Raw genomic sequence first — 21,133 nt, 5'->3', positions numbered from 1 at the left:
GTCCACAACTGATGCCAGGAGTCCCCAGCAGCACCGAAAAGGCGTCACGTGAAACATGTTTGTAGAAGCCTAACCCGGGCTGCGGGACCCCAACACTCCCCCGAGAGGGGCGGCGGGCGCGGAGGGCGCCGTGTGCACGCGTCTGTCCGGGTGAGAGACGCAGCCGGGGCCACACGCACACATGGGTGTGCGCTGCCAAACGGCCACAGTGCCCAGCGCGGCACCGCGACTGGCTAGGTAGGCCCGGTCCGGCACAGGGCGAGCACGCAACACGGAGCTGAAAGACGGACGCCTCTCTGAGGAACTGGAGCCGCCCTAAAGGGCTCTGGATCCGACACACGCGCGGGCCTGGCTGTGTCCCTCTCGAGGCACCGTTCCAGGCACGCAGGCCCCGCTTCCAGCTGGGAACAGCCCTGCGCTGAAGCCAGCCCCCGGGAGCCTTCTCTAACCACATCCCCAAGGTGACGCTCGTCTGACACAGGATTCAGGCGCACATCAGGGGCGTCTGTATGGCATCTGAACCTGTGCCACCATGGTCACACCTCGTGAACCTCAAAGCCCTCCTGTAAAGGAACGGGCGGTGGGCTGGAGCGGTAGCACAGCGGGGAGGGCGTTTGCCTTGCTCGCGGCTGACCCGGGTTCGATTCCCAGCATCCCATATGGTCCCTTGAGCACCTCCAGGAGTAATTCCTGAGTGCAGAGCCAGGAGTAGCCCCTGTGCAACGCCGGGTGTGACCCAAAAAGAAAAAAAAAAAAAAATGGTGGCTAGCTCCCCCAGGGAGCTCGCAAAGAACGTCTCCCACCGCTCCACGTTCATTGAGTCGTGCGCCCGGTAGCCCAAGGCTCCTCACTGGGACACTCGCTGGGACCCGGAGCCACACTAGAGCGAGCGCCGCGCTGCTCCTGCTCGGGAGGAGACAGTGGTTCTCCAGCGCCGCCTTCTGCCCGAGCCCCCCGGAGGACCCTGGGGCTGCCCACCGGCCCCGCCCTCACCTTTGATGAGCTGCTGCACCAGCGCGCTGTTGGGGCCCTTGTCAGTGCTGTGCACGATGCAGTTCGCTATCCTCGTCAGGTGCCCCATGTAGCCGTGCCGCCGGCCGCCCTCGGCCCTGCGGGAGGAGAGGGCAGTGAGCGCCCAGGGCGTTGGGCGAGGAGAGCTCGGCAGAAGCTCCCAGAAACCCAGGCGTCACAGAGGAAGAGACTCGGGCGGAGACTCCTACTCCATGCAGCCGCGCCCCAGGACCGGGGCTGCTCCAGGACGGCCAGCCCCTGCTCCTCAGCAGCGCGGGGACACCACGGCCGGCGCTCGCCGACACCCAGGATTCTGTCGTCTTCCTTGACGCTCTCCGTGACGGAGATCTGGAGCCCTCCCCAGGCTTCTGGGCAGCAGGTGGGCACAGGGCTGGCCTGCCCTACCTTCCGCCCAGCAGAGGAGCCGGGGTGGCATGAGGAAGGCCCCGTGCGGGTGTCTGGGGGCCGCTGCCTCCCACGTGGGGCGTCTGTGACGGAGCCACGTTCCCACCGTGCTCCGTGCAGAGTCCAGACTCACCCAGCCGAGAGCCCGAGGCCGGGCTGACGGTGGAACGGAGCGAACAAAAGGACACTTTGGTCCCAAGGGAGAAATTTCCAAGAGCCGCAGAAACCCACAGAACGGAAGAGTGTCGGGAAGCAAATCCGCACCCGCAGGGGCCTGGGGACCCTCTTGGCTGTCAGGGGCAGGTCCACGCCAAGCCAGCCGCCTAGCGTGGGGCCCTAGGAGGGCTCTCCCCGGCCTCACCGTGAAGGACGTGCCCGGGGAGGGCGCAGAAATGGCCAGCGGCAGCAAGGGAGGTGGGAGGAAGTGGGGGGCTCCGAGGGCCCGATCCCATCGGATCCCACCGGGCCTGCTCGAACCATGCGGAGAAGACACTGCCCAGGCCAGTCTCAGCCGGGCTGCCAGAGCAACTGAACAAAATCCGAACCTCACAACATCCGCCTGAGCGCTGACCTCTCCCGGGGCCTGGGGGGTCGGAAGCACTCCTGGGAGGGGAGGGGCGTCTGCTGAGGGGCGGGGTCCAGCCCCACTGGTCTGTGCCCGGGCCGACACATCTGGGCAAATTCGAGAGATGCACCCCAAAGAGGGAGAGTCTATTCTGAGGCCCACTCATGAGAGACTGAAGAACCGGCCCCAGAAGCACACGGTCCCGCCTCTGCTCCAGAGTCCCACAGCCCCGGGGCCGAAGCCGGGTCACACGCCGTGACATCAGGTAACGAGCTTTCTAGAAGGGCGTGAGGAGCTCCCCCACCCCCTGCCTCCAGCTCCCTGCACACAGGTTCTGTCCCGAGCGGGGCCCCAGGACAACTGCTGGGAGAGGGCCCGAGGGTGACTCGGGCCTGAGGGTGACGCTCGCCCGAGGCTGCAATATTCCGTTAATGGAAAGTCGGTCAAGGCCGGGGCAGGGCGGGACACAGCGCCAGGCGCTGTTGAAGGAATCTCGGCATGACACTATCAGACAACCAGCCGCGAGCCCGGGTGCCTGCAAGGGTGCCCTAATCGCTCCCTTCCCCGGAAACTACTTACTGCTTCTTCTCGTTCATTTCCCAGGCTTCAAGTATACGTTCTATTAACTGACACTTTTGAAAGAGCTGAATGGAAAGAGAACACTCGGTTAATGGCAACGCACGCGTCCGAGTTAAGTGAACTACAGCCACCACTTTGACTTAGCAGCGGCGGGGTGACCGAGAGCTCAGGACAATCACGCCCGGAGCGATGCCCACTGCAGGGCCCACTTCCGCTAAGGAATCGCAGCCAGGGCGGCAGGCCGAGGGGACGAAGCCCCGGGGGTGCGAGCAGCACTGCGGTGGCACGACCGTCACTGTGACAACACTGTAAAATCACCCAGTTGCTGAATTCCTGCTGGGGAAACCCAAGTGCTGGGGGGGGGGGGCGGGGGACACGCCGGTCTGTGCAAAGCCTGCTGGAGTGAGGCACTGTGAGAACCCCACCCCCGACGGACTGAGGGCCCCCAAGAGGGGCGCATGGTGCGCCCGGCAGCCAGTCCCCGAGACTCTGGGCACAAACTCGACACCAGTCCGACGGCAGGTGCCGAGTAACAGCTCAAAAGCCCTCCGCAGTACCTGATGGGGCCCTGCTCTGGGCCTCGGGGCCATGCTGCTCGTGCCCAGCCACCTGGGGTCCCTGGGTCAAGCAGGGCCGTGGGGGGATCCACCCTGAGACCACTGAGCGCCCTCTCAAGCAGATGCCGTGACTCCTTTCATCACCCCAAGACTTTTAAATCTCCGTTAACTGGAGAAACGCTTTTCTCTCCAGCGAAGTCCACCTGATGACCATCTGGACTCACAGACTCCCTGGCTCAAGCAAGCGCAGCAAGAACATGACGGGATTAATCCTGAGGCCCGGGGACGCCCCCATCCATGCCACGGAAACGGGCACTCACCAGGAGCGCCAACAACAGCCCCACACATGCTTACATGTTTCAGTAACACATTGTCGCCGGCGGAGTCCTGATCGGTGATGGTGCCAGTTTCCGTGTTTTCCAAGGGGCTCGCAAGGATCAGAGCGACACAGATCTCCACTTGTGTGTGCAGGAAGTTATTCCACGTGTATTTGAAGAACATGTCCTGCAAGACAGAAAGCGCTGCTGTCTGCGGCGGCACCTCAATGCACACTCAGGTTTCCACGACACGGAAGCGCACGCTCAGGCCTGACAAGGAGCGGACACACATCCCGGGGGCCTGAGGGCCTAACAGAGGCCTCTACTGCCCCAGTGCACCAGGCAGGATCCACTCAGGGATTCAAAGCCAAATGCAGACGCCAGACCTGTGAGCCTCCTGCAAAGACAAGGGGTCTCAAACTACCGGAGAAGACAGTCGCAGCACGAGAGACAGTCCCCCGAAGTAGAGAATGTTTGATGTATATATTCAGGATATCAGCTGGGTTCGATTCCTCCGCCCCTCTCGGAGAGCCCGGCAAGCTACTGAGAATATCCCGCCCACACGGCAGAGCCTGGCAAGCTCCCCGTGGCGTCTTCGATATGCCAGAAACAGTTAACAAGTCTCACGATGGAGACGTTACTGGTGCCCGCTTGAGCAAATCGATGGGCAACCGGATGAGAGTGACAGTGATTCAGGATATCAATAAAGCTGGTTTTTAGTCTCCCAATGAAAGTCTCTTCAGGAGACTCACCAAATTAGGTATCATTCCAAAGTAGTCCCAAAGATTAACAATGAAACTAACAAGGGACAGATATTGCCCGTAACACAGGAGACTGGTGGTGGGTGAGTCCTGGAGGGCAAAGGTGTCCACTACAGGGCGTCCTGTCGGGGCCACCTTCCACAGTGCCCGCTCTCCCCGTCATCAACATACGAGGGGTCCTGGCAAGTCACTCATCCTGAAGCAGAAATGTCACGAAAGCCACCTCGGGGCACTGGGTGGCGTGAGGAATGGTCAACCAAGCAGGGCTGCGGCCTGCCGTGAGGGCCACCCTAGCCTCCTGCCACCTCCTGCCCAAACAAACGCGCTCTGGGCACTCTGCGCACAGTGCGTCCGAGGGGGACTTCCCGGCAGTGACGCCCCAGACCTGCCTCTGAAACACCCTCCAGACTCTCGGAGCGAGCTGTGCCCCTGCCACCCGTGCCCCGTGGTGCTGAGAGCAGCACAGAGCCCACGGGGGACCAGAGCTGGGCCCGTGAGCGTAAGTGCCAGCCCTGGAACTGGGGGATCCCAGGCGCTGGTTCTGCTTTCAGTACCAACCGGACGGGCCCGTTTCTGGAACAAACCTGGGTAAAAGCAAAGAGCAGCAGAAGGGCTGGGAAGAGCAGGGCGGGGCAGCCTTGCACACAGACAAGCCAGGGTCACACAGGCCTCCGGGGCAGCCCCGGGCCGGAAGGAAGCCCTGCGCACCTGCCTGGGCGCGGCCCCTGCCCCGTGAGAGGGAAAACCACACTGACTCACTTCACACAGGAAGGAAGTGCCGCTCGGCTTATGAGAAATGAAAAGGATTCAAAATTCAGCGTGCAGGTGAAAGACCGCCTGCGGACCGTCAATCAGCGTGTCACCCGAGCCGGCCCACCCCCGTCAGGGCAGTCAGGGGTGTGTGGGGGTCTTACCAAGATGACCCCAATGCTGTTCAGCTCCATCAGGTCCCCGTTGATGCTGCTGGTGTTTGTCTGAAGGAGGCTGGAGATGAGCCTGATCACATTCAAGCGCGTGTTCCCCACGGGAGGGTCGAGCACACCCCACGTGGTCTTCATCACGCTTTTCTGAGGAAGGAAAAGCTTCCTGGGTAAATGCAGTCTGGAGACGAACCAGCGACGGGGTTCACCACTGAGCACAACGGTGACGGGCTAACCGGAAACGAGGCCTGACAAGGACACCCCACAGAAATGCTGGGCTGCGGCTGACAACTTGGAGGTGTGAGGAAGCAACGAGAGGGAAAAGCCGAGTGACTGCCCTAGCCTGGAGGGCCGGCAGAGGCCAGGGGATGCTGGCTCCAAGAGAGCGGGGCTACCCAGTCCGCTGAGAAATGAAAAGTGCAGGAACGGCCAGAGAACAGCAGGTAGTGGGCGCTTGCCTTGCCTGTGGCAGACCAGAGCTCAATCCCCGGCATCCCATGGTCCACCGCGCCGCCAGGAGCCATTCCTGAGCGCAGAGTAAACGGGAGCGATGTTTGGTGTGGCCCAAAATACAATTAAGCTTATGAGGGAAACATGAGCACAAAATTGTATAAATCTGTAACTGTACCCTCACGGTGATTCACTAATTAAAAATAAAAAAATATATATTATAAAAAGAAACACCAAAAAAAAAAATTAAAAGCTGGGGGTAGGGGAACGTAGAGTGATGAGCAGACAGTGGGTAGGACGCCAGCCCGCATGGGCTCCCGAGCACCGCCAAAACCAGATACGGCACAGAACCCGATCAAGTAATCCAGGGTAGAGAAGGCTACAGGGCAGGGCACCTGCTGCGCACGCAGCCAATCAGGGTTCGGCCCCAGCACCCCAAAGGGTCTGCTGATCCCCACCTGGACTGATTCCCTGAGCACAGAGCCAGGAGTAAGCTCTGAACACCGCCAGGTGTTGCTCTAAAACAAAAACAAACCAAAATAATAATGAAATGCCATTTGTCCACGCAGGGAAGGAGGCCACCGAGACCCGGCCTCTCTCTGCCTCAGCGGCCTGTCACCCCGGAAGCTGGCTCGGCCTCCTCCTGCCCCCGCCTCCACTCCTGCACAGGAGCCGGCCATGGGCAGAGAGGCCAAGCAGAGGGCGACAGCACACGAAGGTGCACAGCCAGAAGCAGAGGACAGGCAGAGTCCCCGCGAACACTGTCGCATGAAAACAACCAGGCCCCGGGCAAGGATCCAAGTGATTAAACAGAAGTGGCTGAAAGGTCACAAACCCTGAGGACAGCTGCCTTAGGAGGAGCAAGTCATTCTAGTGGCTGACGGGAGACAGCGCCGACCAACTGTGGGAAACGGGTGGACAACCGTGGAAGACACCACTGACTGGCTGTGGGAGAGAGCACTGACTGGAAGAGACAAAACCGTTGGACTCTGGGAGACAGGTTTGGGAGAGACAGCAATGACTGTGGGAAACAGAGCTAAGCGACCAGTGGAGACAACGCTGACTGAGAGAGACACACACTGACTGGGAGATAGCGCTCATTGGGGAGACAGGGCTGACTAATTGTGGGAGACAGCACTGACTGACTATAAAAACAGTGAGGTCTGTGGGAGACAGCGCTGACTGACTGTGGGAGACAGGGCTGACTGACTGTGGGAGACAGGGCTGACTGACTGTGGGAGACAGGGCTGACTGACTGTGGGAGACACGGCTGACTGACTGTGGGAGATAGCGCTGACTGACTGTGGGAGACAGGGCTGACTGACTGTGGGAGACACGGCTGGCTGACTGTGGGAGACACGGCTGACTGACTGTGGGAGACAGGGCTGGCTGACTGTGGGAGACAGGGCTGGCTGACTGTGGGAGACAGGGCTGACTGACTGTGGGAGACAGGGCTGACTGACTGTGGGAGACACGGCTGACTGACTGTGGGAGACAGGGCTGGCTGACTGTGGGAGACAGGGCTGGCTGACTGTGGGAGACAGGGCTGACTGACTGTGGGAGTCAGCGCTGACTGTGGAGAGTGGGAGAACTGCCAGACCATGACCAGCCCTCTACTGTGGTGTTTCCAGTGATCTCCAGAGTGAATAATCATTTGTTGTTCATACCCCACCGATCCCAACCGAAAACCAAACGTTCACCCTCCCTATGGTCCACCAGACGGCTCCGTCTCCAACTATGAAGAGGACTTAACTTCAAAGGTCAGCCCGTAAAAGTCTATCTCACAGTGAGGACATAACACTCAATCAGAAACAGGCTTTTCTTTCTTGCCCGTCAGAGCACACTTTGCCAGCAGGAAGCCGGCTCGACCCCCCAACACTGCCGTAACAGCCCACGCGCCGAGCTGGGAACAGCCAGAGCACTCCTGAGTCGGTGACAAAAAATTGTTAATAAAAACACTCCAAAAAAACCCCAAGAATTTTTATGAAAGAACAAATGAAACACTGTTCCCTAGGGAACCACTTTGTTTAACTCTAGTTTGTCCATCACCCGGACAGCGCGGGGACGCCGCTCTGCCCTCTAACGTGGACAGACCCTCTCTCAATCCAACGAGGAGCCGCCAACAGGCATACGGTAGCTGCCTACCTTCGGTGGCTCAAGGAGGAGCTCGTGGAAAGATTCAAGTCTTCCTCGGATGGCTTCTAGAACGCTCTTGTTGACCGAACAAGCCGAGTGACTCATGCCTGGCGGGCAGATCTCTATGTGGCCTTCAAATCTTGAAACAAAGCAAGTGAACTTGACTTAGTACGTCTCGAAACACCGCTCACAGGGCTCCCTACCCGCCGCGCTGCTGCGTGAACCAAAGCCCGTGGGACTCTGCAACAGCGATGCTTCTGAAGGGAGCGGAAGAGGGTGACGGGAAAGCCAGGACCTGCCAACATGACCCGAAAGCCATAGGACAGGCCCCTCTCCTGGGCTCTGGCCCCAGAGATCTGAGCCCTGAGCTCCGGGACGCGCCACACTGGGCCTGGGCAAACCAACAGGCCGGGGCACCGAACGACACGCAAATACTGAGCCGAGGGGAGGAGGCAGATGGAAGAGGGAAGGGGTCACTAAGAAAGCGACAGCTGGGGGAATCAGTCGGGATGGGAGATGTGTGCCGAAAGTAGATAATGGGCCAAGCATGATGACCTCTCAGTGTCTGTGCTGCAAGCCATGATGCCCAAAAAGGCGGGGTGGGGGAGGAGAGAGGGGGTATACCCGGGATATTGGTGGTGGGGAATGTGCACTGGTGGAGGGATGGGTGTTTGATCATTGTGAGACTGTAACCCAAACATGAAAGCTTGTAACTATCTCACGGTGATTCGATAAAATTAAAAAAAAAAAAAGGAAAGAAAAATGACAAATACTGACCCCCTGGACTGTATACCCCAAACCTCTACATCATATTTAATTTTAAAACATTAAAAAAAAGAGAGTGGGGCCGGAGCGATAGCACAGCGGGTAAGGCATTTGCCTTGCACGCGGCCGTCGATCCCCGGCATCCCATATGGTCCCCCCCAAGAACCGCCAGGAGTAATTCTTGAGTGCAAAGTAACTCCTGAGCATCGCTGGGTGTGACCCAAAAAGCAAAAAAAAAAAAAGAGAGAGACACACACACACACACAGAGAAACATATAGCGGCGGGTCAGGCCCCCTGAGCACTGCCAGTGAGTCCGAAACAAAGAGCACTAAGAACGGCCCTACACATCGGTTGTTTTGGATAATAAACAGTTTCCCGCTTTCTAAGGCGGAAATTACCCTCTTATACCCCGCTTGGTCTCCACTTGGGGTAAACCATTCCTAACCGCTCAGGCGGCGAATGAGATCCTCAGCTCCCAACTGTGATGAGTGACCAACTGGCAGGACAGACCCAGGGGAGGGTTCGAGGCCGGGCGTGACCCTCAGGCACGGCCAGGGTGGCCGCCGTGGCCTGCAGCACCCCAGGTGCCAGCACCCCTGCGGAGGCGCCTATACAAAACCCCAACAAACCCAGCTCCAGGGAACAGCTGTACCTGATCAATGCCAGCGAGTGGCTACAAGAGCAGCGGGTGTCAGGGAGGACGGGACAGTGGAGGGCGTCTGCCTTGCACGTGGCCCGCGCAGGTTCAATGCCCAGCACCCCAGGAGTGAGCCCTGAGTGCAGAGCCAGGGAACCCCTGAGCGCTGCTGGGTGCTGGGTCCCCACAGAGAAACAAAACAAGAACCCAAACGTGACAGAAGAATGAAAACGCGGAGCTGGAGCAAGCTGACTCCCGGCCCTTGCCCCTCAGTCCCCTGCTGTGCTGACCCCTGGGCTCAGAGCTGGACGCTTGTCCTGGGCTGTTGTGAGGTTCATGCTGAGAACAACAAAGCACCCAGAGCACAGGCTGGCTGAGTGCAAGCGGAATGGCAAGGGCCACGCTGGCCGCTCCAGAGTGCTGAGGGGGCAGTGGCTTCTCTAGTCTCTGGAACCCCTTCCTTCAATGAAGAACTGAAACTTTTTTCCAGAGTATCTTCAATTACTGAGGATTGAATCTCCTGCCCCTGCGACTGGCTGTCTTCACCGGAGCCCCTCAGAGGGGGTCGGGTTGAGTTTCCCTCCCCGCCCCAAGCAGAGCCCCGGCAGCCGAAAATCTCCAGAACCCAGCTGCAGCCATGCTCGAGGTCACTCTCCACATGCTTGGGTGAGCCTCACGCATGATAAAATCGGCAGAGGAACTCAGATATGTGGGACCCGTGGCTGAGATCTCCTATCCTGCTCAGATCGGGACTGGGCCTCCTCCACCCAGATCCCCATTTTTCCCAGTAGCTTGGCAGTCACACCCACAAACTGCCCCCGGCACTGTGTAATCTCATCAATGATCAAGATCCAGAGACTATAAAACCAAGCTCCCGGAAGAGAGCGATGCAGAATCTCGAACAGCAGAGCCTGGCAAGCTACCCATGGTGTATTTGATATGCCAAAAACAGTAACAATAACGTGCCTCATTCTCCTAACCCTGAATGCGACAGACAATGGAGACGTTACTGGCACCTGCCCGAGCAAATCGATGAGCAATGGGAAGACAGTAATACAGTGATCTTCAATTTAATTCACCTGGAATTCTTTTTTAAATGTAAATAGCAGGTATAAACATAATTATTTCCCCAATGGGCAAGTTACTTTCTTAGCCACTAATTTGGAGGTTTTTTTTTTATCTTTATTCACCTAGGTGAAAACTATGTATTTAACTGTCCATGTAAAGAGAGAGTGTGCTTGCGTGCATGCGTGTGTGCATGTGTGTGTGTGTGTGTGCGTGCGCCTGCATGCAGTGCTCGGGCTGGACCCCAGAGCTGTAGGTCTGCAGCGTGAGCTCTGGTGCTACCCTACTCCCCTGGCCTGTTTCCGCATCTCAAAACTCTGAGGTGAGCACCGCTCACCTACAACCCTGACCGAGATACACGGCCACAGCGTTTAGTAAGGCGGAGAGGCAAATCCCAATGAAGCCCGCGGCCCTCGACAGAGACTCCGAGGAGGAGAGCCCGGGAGAGGCAGCAAGCGGCCATACAGAGGCAGACTGACATCCATTCAGGTCATTTACGAAGGTGACAGGCACCGCAGAGGGACTCTCATGTATTGTTAGACTTGGGCAAACATCAAAGGCCAACGAGGCCACGTAACCCCTGGGGCTGATCTTGCTGGGACAGACTGAGAATGTTCTGCCCGTCCCCGTGCCGCCTGCTGAAGGGCAGGTCTCAGCCGTGCAGGCCTGCTGTGGGCCAGCTCTGCAGGAAGGCCCCCGGGAGCCCCCCAGCCTGTGGCCGCCTCCCCCAAGAGGTAGGAAGGGCAGCGAGGCAGGCGGCGACGGTGTCCGACAAGCCCGGAGAGATGGCCTGGCCTCCCCAGGGTGCACAGTGCCTTCGGGAGGCTTGATTCAGGGGTGGGGGCGACCAGAGTCTGGGATCCCGGTCCCCAGACTGCATCCCGCAAGGCTGAGTGGTGCCGGGAACGAGCCCGGGCCGGGTGCGGAAGCGCTGTCCTGCCTCCAGCTGGGGGCACGCTAATGCCAATGACATCGCTTGTGGCCTCACGCGGTGGCTGGCTATACGGAAGCTGTCTGCTCAGAGGCTGGGTTCCAAGTGTTTCTTTGTTTAGGTGGTTTCTGTCTATCTAAAGATGCGTCCCTGGTGTGTCAGAGGTGCGCGCTGTGGCAGGTGCTTTATTGGGCTCTGGCAAGAAACCTAAGTCACCTCTGATTCTGGTGAAAGACTTTTTTTCCTAAAAATTTTAACTCTGGGGATTTAAATTTAGTTTAAGACCCCCTTAAGAATTACTTTGGGGTGTCTGGGGTGACAGTACAGGAGGTAAGGTGCTCGCCTTGCACATGGAAGACCTGAATCTAGTCCCTGGAAGGTCCCCCAAGCCTGCCAGGAGTGAACCCTGAGCACAGAGCCAGGAGCCACTCCCGAGTACCACCAGGTGTACCCACCCCCGGCCAAGAAGGAAACGGAAGGACTTCCTCTGGCATATGGATGTCACTTGTATTCTGGCACCATCTGTGGGATAAGCGACCTCTCCGCAGAGCCCCAAGCGCTCAGAGAGCCACTGGGGCCCACACCTGGAGGCTCCTGTTCCAGTGCTCGCCCGCTAGCGCCACAGCTCCAGCAGAGCACCTCCAGTTTTCTCCTCAGCCTGCTTCTCTTCAAAAGATTCTCTACGTCTCTGCCTGGGCCCGAGCTCAGGGCTCCTCAGCAACGGCCCCTCCCCCATGCCCGTCCACACTGGCACAAAACAACTGTCCAGAGTCTGGACTGGGCACCGCGACTGCCCTGGTGTGACATGGGTCCACGGGCTTCTCACTTCACCCTGCATGCCCCGGGCTCTCTCAGAGCCGCCTCTATGGGTTCTGACTCATTTGGGGACATCTGTCCATCATTATGGTGTCACACAAGGTTCTTTCACTGCCCCCAAAGTCCTTTGTCCCTTTTATTGGCCTCTTCTCCCCCGCCAACTACTGGTCCGTTTTCTGTCCGCGCAGTTTTCCCTGTTTGAGACCGCCGCGTGGCTGGAACCACACGGCATACAGCCTTTCAGCAGGCACACAGCCTTTCAGCAGGAGTTCTCTCCCTCAGCGGGGGGCGGCGGGGCTTCTCTCGTCTTCCCACGCGCGATGGCTCCTGCTGCTCGGTGCTGAGCATCATTTCACTGTCTGAAGGTCGCGTCTCATCCAGCTACTCGCCAGCGGAATCACAGCTGGGCTGCTTCCGTTCTGGCACGATGGAGAGACATTGGCGTGCAAATGCTCCTGTGGGTAGCTGCTAGCTGCTTGCACTGCGGGACGCACGTGTGGTCAGTGTGCTTAGCCTGAACACGGCTGACCCCTCTGCTTTCCTGAAAGCAGAGAGCGGGTGTCCCCGAGGCCCCAGTCTCGAGACACCTGCCACCGTCGTGTTCCTGATACTGCCCTTCTGGTTGGCTCTTTGAAGAAGCTTTGCATGCCCAAGATAAACTCTTTCTGGTCATTTTAACACTGAATCTGCAGATATTTTCTTAAGGAATTTTGCATGTAAGCACAGGAAGAATCTTGGTGGGCAGTTGGCTTCCAGCTGCCGAGAAACGCCGGCCTCATTAAGTATGTTTCTCCTTCCGGCGGTCTTACAGCGTTGACAGAGTCCACTGAAGAAGTCATTCTGAGCCCACAGCTTCTTTCCTCTTTTTATGGTGCCACACCCAGTGGTGCTCGGGCTTCCTCTAGCTCTGCGCTCAGGAATCTCTCCCGGTGGTGTCCGGGGGGCCACATGCCGGGGTCGAGCCCAGGCTGAGCGCAAGGCCAGCACCCTGCCCGCTGCACTCAGACCCGAGCCCGGCGTTTCCTCTGCTGGGAGGTTCAACTGTGGACAGGGGCCTGAGAGCCCATCAACTGTGACACAGGGTTCCCCGGGGCTCTCCCCTCACTCCGGGCTGTTGGACGGACCCAACAACGGGCCGAGCATAAGCTCCAGCTTGGGACAGAAGCCCGAGTGTTCACACAAGTGCTCCCGAGTTCAGACCCCAGGCCAACCGAGGAAACCTGCCGTGAGAGGCTCGGACAGTGGCTGCAGAAACCAAAGCAACGAGCAGGAGCGGCTGGCCAGGCACACGCAGGGTGGAGCCCGGGGCCTTCACACACGCGCCCTCCCGGGGAGCCGCGTCTCCAGCGTCTGAGACTGCATGTGACTCTCAAGCACTCAACACAGACGTTTGCTCCAGTCTGACGGGACCCACCCTGGCTTTCGTAGCCGTCTGAGGCGCTCGCTGCCCTTGTCCAGGGAGCGCCGACCCGGGTCCCAGCGCCCCCTCAAGCAGGGCTGCCATCCAGCAGGAACACTTTGCTCTCATTCTCTTAAGCAAGAAATAAGTGTTTGTGTGTAACAAGCCACTACACACCTTTTATTTAAGCACGTACTAGAATTACGCCACTGCAAAAACCCAGTGACAAGAATCTGAGTACTTTTTTTAAATTTTAGGCACCATGATTTACGAAACCCAATGCTGAGTCTCTTGTACTAAACATTCCATAATGCCCCGCCCCAGGGCCCGAGTCCCTCCCGCTGCCCGCCCCACCCACCCCCCGCCCCGCCCCACCCTGTGGCCAGACAAGTCCTTGGCTCAGCCCAACACTGTTTCTTAGAAACACGTCCCTCGCCCCAATCACAGCCTAGCACCTGACAGTCGGGCCATAATGTTCTAGCTCACTAACATCTCGTGAGTGGTCTAAGCGCAGAGCAAGCGCGCGGCCGGGCCAGGGAGCAGCTTACGCGGGCCGCCGGGTCTCCAGCAGGGTCAGCAGGATCTGGATGGCACTGACGATGGCCGACTCGTTCTTCTCCTTGTGGAAGATATTGGCTAGAAGCTGCTCTATAATTTCTTGCCTGGGGAAACAAAGCAAAAGTCAAGTGCTAATTGTGACACTGCTTGATTACTCTCGAGTCAGACACATCATGCAAGAATTTAAGTTCACTGGGTCTATTTTTTAAAAGAACTTGAATGCATTTGTCACTGGAGGCCAGTGGCCTGCGTTGTATAAATGTGCGTCTCCCGCAGAATCTCAGCCACCCCTCCCGCCCCTTCTCCTGGGCGCTGCTCATCCTTGCTGACTATCCGAGAGCCAGCGCGTGGACACCAAGTCACTCCCCATCGCCACAGAGAGCAGTGGCGGTGCCTGGGGAACGGCACCTTCCCCCGGGCGGAAGGACAGGGACTGTGAGGGCCACTCAGAACCCCTTATGGGGTGGAGCGACAGCACAGCGGGGGCGGGGGAGGCACTTTTGCCTTGCACACAGTCGACTGGGTTTGATCCCCAGCAGCCCACCTGGTCCCGAGCTCCTCCAGGAGTAATTACTGAGTGCAAAGCCAGAGGAACTCCTGAACCAACGGCGGGTGTGAACCCCCCCCCCAAAAAAAAGAATTCCCATGTGTCCTCCTTCTAAGGCACTCGTGTGGAACCCACAGAGATGCAAAGCGGGTAAACATCAACTGCCGCACGCGCTACAACGAACAGTCGGCAAACCACAGGAACTCGGCAGGAGCAAGACAGGCTGGAGTGAACTGCGAGTATTCTTTGCAAATTCTTCCTGTTCTTCACATACACACACACACACACACACACACACACACACACACTCGCGAGCGTGCACACGGACGCATGCACACGCACTAACAGCAGTCAGAGAAATACATTCTCCGGCTCATGAACGTTTTGGAGAATCTGCTAATGTCCAGCCATGAGCTTCTGCGACGGCCTCTCCTTCCAGTGCCCACGGGAGGACAGGCCATCCCAGGCACAGCTGTGTCCCTGTCTCCTACACCGCCTGCCTTGCCACACCAGGACAGCAAGTGAGACAGAACCGCTTTCTGTTTGGGGGAAACAAATAAAATCGGTGAAAATCCCAAATAATAATGGTGGGCTTGGTGTCAAAATATTGAGTGTAATCAAAGTAGGAGAGAGAGTAATGTGGAAATGGCCCGCCGCACAGGTGGAGGAGGGTGCAGGATGGGGGGGGGGTACTGGGCTTTGTGGTGGTGGGAAATGTGCACTGGTGAAGGGTCGGGTGTTTCATCACTGCATGACCGAGACTTAAACCGAAAACTTTTGTAACTGCTCTCACGGTGTTTCAATAAAAAATAAACAAAACAAATAAAACTGGTCTGGAGCCCAACACAGGGGTGCCCCCTCCCCCCACTGGTGAGACCCTGATCAGCAGGGGGAACAGACCTGGGCTGGGACCGAGGGGCACGTTTCCCCAGAGAGCAGGGGTCCCCTCAGGCGGGGGGAGAAGGAACCGGCACCCACATGGAGAGGCCACCAGCCTGCCACCACCAACCATCCTGGTCCCCAGCGTCCCGGGGGGGTCGCCTTTCCCGCCGTGTGCCTGGAGGGAGTCTACTGCAGCAGGACAACGAGCACTGCTGGCACACAAGACGCGATCAGCAAACAGCTCAGAGTCCAGACGCAAACAACCAAAACCCAGAAGACACCAGAGCGGCAGGCTAGCCCTGATCAAACAGACGCGGGAAACGCTGTTCTTTTCTTTCACTCGTCAGGCTCACAATGACCAAACTGGACTTCTTGGGTCGGCACCAACAGAGCCGGGATCTGAGCTGGGCGGCCCTGTAAGTGCATACAGGGAAGCTGTGTCTCGTGAGAGCTGCCCGAGCAAGACTCACTTTGACAGAATGAACCAACTCGACAGGAATCAAACCCAACTGCAGGATAACACTGGTTTGTCCTTTCTCCCTGCCACAAGGAGCTTAGGTTTATTGGGTTACACCCTTCACAGTGCTCAAAAGTCACTCCCATTCCTCTGTGCTTATCCATAACTTCTCTATGCTCTCTTCCCCAACCAGTTGATCAGCTTTTTCCCCTAATCAGAGTCTGCTAACTTGTAAGGTCAGATCCTTCTAGGACACTGAACTTGTATTGTAAGTTAATATTGCCTTTCTCCTCGCCTTGTATCTTTTGAATAGTTTACTTTAAAGCAAGACTGGAGGGGGCTGGAGTGATAGCACAGCGGGTAGGGCGTTTGCCTTGCACGCGGCCAACCCGGGTTCTAATCCCAGCATCCCATATGGTCCCCTGAGCACCGCCAGGGGTAATTCCTGAGTGAAGAGCCAGGAGTAACCCCTGTGCATCGCCGGGTGTGACCCAAAAACCAAAAAAAAAATAAATAAATAAATAAAGCAAGACTGGAGTGATAGCACAGCGGATAAGGCGTTTGCCTTGCACTCAGCCGACCTCGTTCGATTCCTCCATCCCTCTCAGAGCCCGGCAAGCTACTGAGAGTATCCCACCCACACGGCAGAGCCTGGCAAGCTACCTGTGGCATATTCAATATGCCAAAAACAGTAACAAGTCTCACAATGGAGACATTACTGGTGCCCGCTCAAGCAAATTGATGCACAGCGGAAGACAGTGCTACAGTGCTACTTTAAAGCAATGCCCTTTTTGTATGGACAAAGGAAGACAGTTAATATTATGCTTTTATAACTTGGGAGTAAATTGTAAACAATCCGCACTCCGGGGCATCTGCTTCCTCGATTTAAGCCTCGGTTGCCCTTAGTTCCTAGCACCCCAAAAGCAGGGTCCCGACGAAGGACTGAATGGGTCCACAGCAAGCTGTGAGCTACCCTGGCATCGAAAAGCCAAAGCGCCACAATACTCAACTATAAGTTGAGAGCATGGTCATGGACAAATGCTGTCATGATCCAAAAGTAACGACGAGATAAGGACCCTGCTAGGGATAGGGAAGACTAATCTGGCCTGAGCACTGTAGTCTGAGATCGAGATGGCCCTAGGAGACCAATCCTATAAGCTTAATCTCTTACTGTGTCCATACAGAATGATTAATACCATTTTATGATATCATTTTAACGATTAATGATTAAAACTTATCTCTTACTGTGTCCATACAAAATGATTAATATTATGAATGTTTATATGTTAGTTGGACAAGGAGAGGAGAAACACACCCACGGGATTCCGCCCTTGGGTGGGTCGTCCTGCTGAAAGAGAATCTGTCCTAGAAGAAGCATCCCCTGAGGGAAAGACTTTGCCTCTGTTGACTGTACGACCACACCTGGAGTAATTATTACCCCAGCCCCTCACGCGTTGGGATTTAACTTAACTGTGAGAGGGGGCTGGGGAATCGAGGGCGAGAAGGAGGAGGAGAGGCGAGAAGGAGGAAGAGACTCAGAGAATGGAGATGAGAATGAAGCCAACTGCAGCTGACACCAACCAGCCTGACCCTTGCCTTCGGCCTCCCTGGGGTGGGGAAAGCGGCTCAAGACTACCGAAGGCAGGCGGCAGCGAGAGAGAAAGCCGCTGCGCGGCCCCTTCGTATTTTATTTTAGTGAATATACACCCAACTCAGTCCAAACTTACTACCCTCACGAATAGAAAGTTGCCGCTACAGCCCGGGTGGCAGCTGCTCCCACGGGAATTCCGTCCACACTGTTTCCCACCCACCTTACGCCCACCGCGCCCGGGCCGACCCTTAAGCCACCCCCGGGGTCTCCTTCCCGGGCCTGCTGGGGTCCAAGCAGTCTGGAACCTCCTTCACGTCACACATCCCCCAAAGCTCACGATCCGATCCTCCGGGCCTCAGGACAGTGTCACGTGCCCCAGCGCAAGGCGGCACATGTGGCCCAGAGCGCGCACAGGTGCTACGGTCACACAGGCTCACGGGGTCCACAGAAGCTGGGGTACTTCCTGAGTCACAGGCCCTGACGGGGGAGAACAGGAGCACTGTGAGGGCGGGCCTCCCGCTGAGCAGTGACGGCTCCTGCCCCCTCGGCTCTACTTGGCCGGGAAGTCTGCTGAATCCAGCGTTCCGTGCTGTCAGCCTCCGCCTCCCGGGGCCGCCCGAGACTGGACAGAACATAAAAGGGGCGCCGAGAGGCAGGAACGGCGCTCAACACCTCAGTCTGACTCCTTTGGAGACGGCACCCCAAAGGCTAGTAACTAGTCTATGTCACTGTGCTAAGGGAAATTTTTCTTTTTTTGCTTTTTTGGGTCACACCCAGCATTGCACAGGGGTTACTCCTGGCTCTGCACTCAGGAGTTACTTCTGGCGGTGCTCGGGGACCATATGGGATGCTGGGAATCGAACCTGGGTTGGCCACGTGCAAGGCAAACGCCCTACCCGCTGTGCTGTCGCTCCAGCCCCACTAAGGGTAAATTAAGGGCAGGATTTTCAGAACCCTGGAGAAAGAATATGATAATGATTTCAAAAGAAGAATCTACAATGAAGAAACTCACACCCGTTAACTGAATGTGTGGAAACTGATCCTCTCGTCTTTTACTTTAACGTGGCCACTGGGACAATGTGAACCCCCACGGCCCCCGCTCCGCGCCCAGGGCCAGCACTGTCGCGCGGCCAAGAGCAGCCAGCCACCTCCCTGCACAGGCAGCCGAGGCTGCAGCTCACTCCAGCCCCCCGGGGAGTCTGGCCTGCTGGGCAGGAGCAGCGTCCTACCCCAGCAACAACTGCGACGCAGCAGGAAACGTGACACTTCCTGGAAAGCTGATCATCTCTGAGTTTGGCTATTTAAGTCCTTCCAATGCGACACGACACGCTGGGAAATATAACTTGACTTCTTAGAAGGGTCAAATTTAATAAAAGGCCATTCGACAGGCAGTTCCGATCACAAGCCGCCGCGCGCCTCAGTCCGGAGAAGGACGACAGACACGCTGGCCTCCGAGGGGCCGCCCTCGCGCTCCAGGAACCGCCCGGCCAGCCCCGGGCAGGAGGATTTCCCTTGGGAAGCCTCAGGCGACCCCAGGTGCCTCCACCCGCCCAGCTGCATGGCGGGGGCGCCCCTCCCCGGGGAAGGCGTGTCCACGCCAGGCAGGCATCGCTGTCCCCGTGCCCACCTGCCCACCCCCACGGTGACTTCCCACCGACACACACATGGAAGTACGTCGAGACACACGGGAAGGGAAAGACAAGAATTGGGCTTTGCACGTACTTTTCTAGCGTGGCAAGCAGGGGGTCTGGTTCCGGGCTGTTCTGAATTTGCAACATCTGGTCTCTGCTCAGGCGAACAATTTCACAAAGTGACTGTGATGCATTTGAGTGCCGCTGAAAAAAAAGCACAATTTTAACTATGAGACACACCCAAAGTTAGATTCGTAATAAAAAGAGAGAGGAAAGTGTTCAGGAACATTAAATAACACTAGCCACAGCAACAATGAATAAGGTTAACTCAGAAAACACATGCGAAGCCTGGGAGTTTTCTTCTGCTGACACTAATGAACCCTATTTAACAGGACCACAGAGGACATACACTAAACAGAAAGATGAAATCAAAGTTCTGGAAAGGGAAAGAATACTACAATTGGCCAAATTTGGGGAAAAAAAAAAAGAGCTCAAATGAAATATGTTTTAGCAGCATAAAAAATATAATCAATTAAGAAACTTTTCTAGAACGCACGGTGCGGTCAATACCACCGCCCGCCCCTCCTCAGTTCTGCCTCGTGGAGAAGCTCAGACCCGGTGCCCAGGCCCTGCCCTTCCGCTGCCCGTGCACGGGTCTGCACTGCCCAGTGGCCCCGCAAGCCCCTGGCTGCTTGTGCTCACTGTCTAGGCCTTTATGCGGCAATACGGTGCTGCCACCTGTGCGGGCATGCCACTTGCTGCCACGTGCCGCAGAATGGAAGGGGCTGAGACGAGGACTCGGAGCTTTCTGGAGAGGTCCCACGAACACCTGTCTGTGCCACACCCAGCAGTGCTCAGGGTGTGACGCCAGGGACTGAACCCGGGCCCCTGCAAGCCAAGCACAGCCCCTGCGCACTGCTCTGTGAGCCCCGCCCCGACACAGCCCCGGGGGGGCAGAGTCTGTAGGGAGCAGTGGCTGACACTCACGGCTTGGTGCCCCCGAACACCAGGAGTGCAGACGTGGCCACTGGGGCAGCACAGTGCCCCCCGGCTTTGGCTCCTCGAACCAAGGCCACGGTGAGGGCACTACGCCCACAAAAGAAGCCCGCGGCACAGGGTCCAAGGCTGCCGAGCTCCCGCCCTGCCGCCAGAATGGGAAATCCCAATGCAGACGGGGCCACGTCCCGAGGGTGAGGGAGGTCACAGAAAACGTGCGGCTGGAGAACGCGAGGGCCAGCAGTCTGGCACTACGCAGTCCCGGGGAAACAGACCTCGGGCCAGGCCTGCTGTCACGTTTCTGCAAGCTCTCGGGGTAGAGGAAAGCAAAATGCAACAGATGTTCAAAGGCTTTCAGTGCTCGGGAGAGCAGAGGCCCCGGGTCGGGCTGTCCCTGGGGGCGCCTCCCACAGCCCCGCGCTCCTCAGAGCCCCACTGTACAGCAGCGAGAGAACTTACATCTTCTTCCTGCGACGGGTGAACTATTTCTACCAGCCTCTGGATGATCTGCTCCTCATTTAGCCACTGAAAAACACAACGCAGGGGCGTCACAGCATTGACTGCGCTCGTTCCCGCCCACGGCAGACTTACACGTGGGAAACAGCCGCCACATTTTAAGGAGAAGGGTACGGGCCTCCCTGGGCTCTGAATGCTACGGGAAATTAAAAGTCCCCCAAGGAAGCGAGCAGTAAACACACCCTCGGAACAGCCACCCCCAGCACCACCGACCATGTGACCTCTCTAAAGTGCAGCGGGGCAAAGCTTGGTGACCAGGGCAGAGGGAGGGAGAGAAAGTGGGAGCCATTCCGTTTCTCAGAGCAATCAATCACTCAAGAGAGCGTCAGAGAGACTAAGAAAGACCAAGAGCCCCAACTGCAAACAGCCTCGGGAGCAGAGATGACAGCTACAGCCACGACAGGGCCATCTGCAGGAATCGACGACAGTGTGAGGAAGAGGGGGGCAGAGAAGCCCACTGCGAGGGAAGCACCCTCCTCCTCAGAAGACAGAGGAAACGGGGTCCCAGAGCACCTCCGAGACTGGCACCGACAATGCCGTCAGCATCCGGGCCTGTGCTCGTCGCGCACGGGTCCTCACATGAGGTTGGCGCCTGCGCTTCCCACCTTCCCGAGCCGCAGGCCAGCTGGTCTGACACACC

The 21,133-nt window shown here is 57.4% G+C and overlaps 1 protein-coding gene across 7 annotated transcripts in view; it reads right to left on the bottom strand.

Annotated features, from left to right (window-relative positions):
• Positions 1–21,133, bottom strand: part of PPP6R3 (protein phosphatase 6 regulatory subunit 3) — an 85,796-nt gene that overhangs the window by 17,932 nt on the left and 46,731 nt on the right. For all 7 annotated transcript variants that reach the window (XM_055144111.1, XM_055144114.1, XM_055144112.1 and 4 more), the window contains exons 6-13: positions 20,437–20,502; positions 19,073–19,185; positions 13,864–13,977; positions 7,711–7,840; positions 5,110–5,262; positions 3,472–3,621; positions 2,561–2,625; positions 994–1,109 (exon numbers count right to left, since the gene is read on the bottom strand). In XM_055144111.1, coding sequence (XP_055000086.1) covers positions 994–1,109; positions 2,561–2,625; positions 3,472–3,621; positions 5,110–5,262; positions 7,711–7,840; positions 13,864–13,977; positions 19,073–19,185; positions 20,437–20,502 — 907 coding nt within the window. The remainder of the gene's footprint in view (positions 1–993; positions 1,110–2,560; positions 2,626–3,471; positions 3,622–5,109; positions 5,263–7,710; positions 7,841–13,863; positions 13,978–19,072; positions 19,186–20,436; positions 20,503–21,133) is intronic.

The sequence above is a fragment of the Sorex araneus genome, chromosome 6, assembly GCF_027595985.1.
Source record: "Sorex araneus isolate mSorAra2 chromosome 6, mSorAra2.pri, whole genome shotgun sequence".
Taxonomy (NCBI): domain Eukaryota; kingdom Metazoa; phylum Chordata; class Mammalia; order Eulipotyphla; family Soricidae; genus Sorex; species Sorex araneus.
This window is presented reverse-complemented; position numbering and strand designations above follow the sequence as displayed.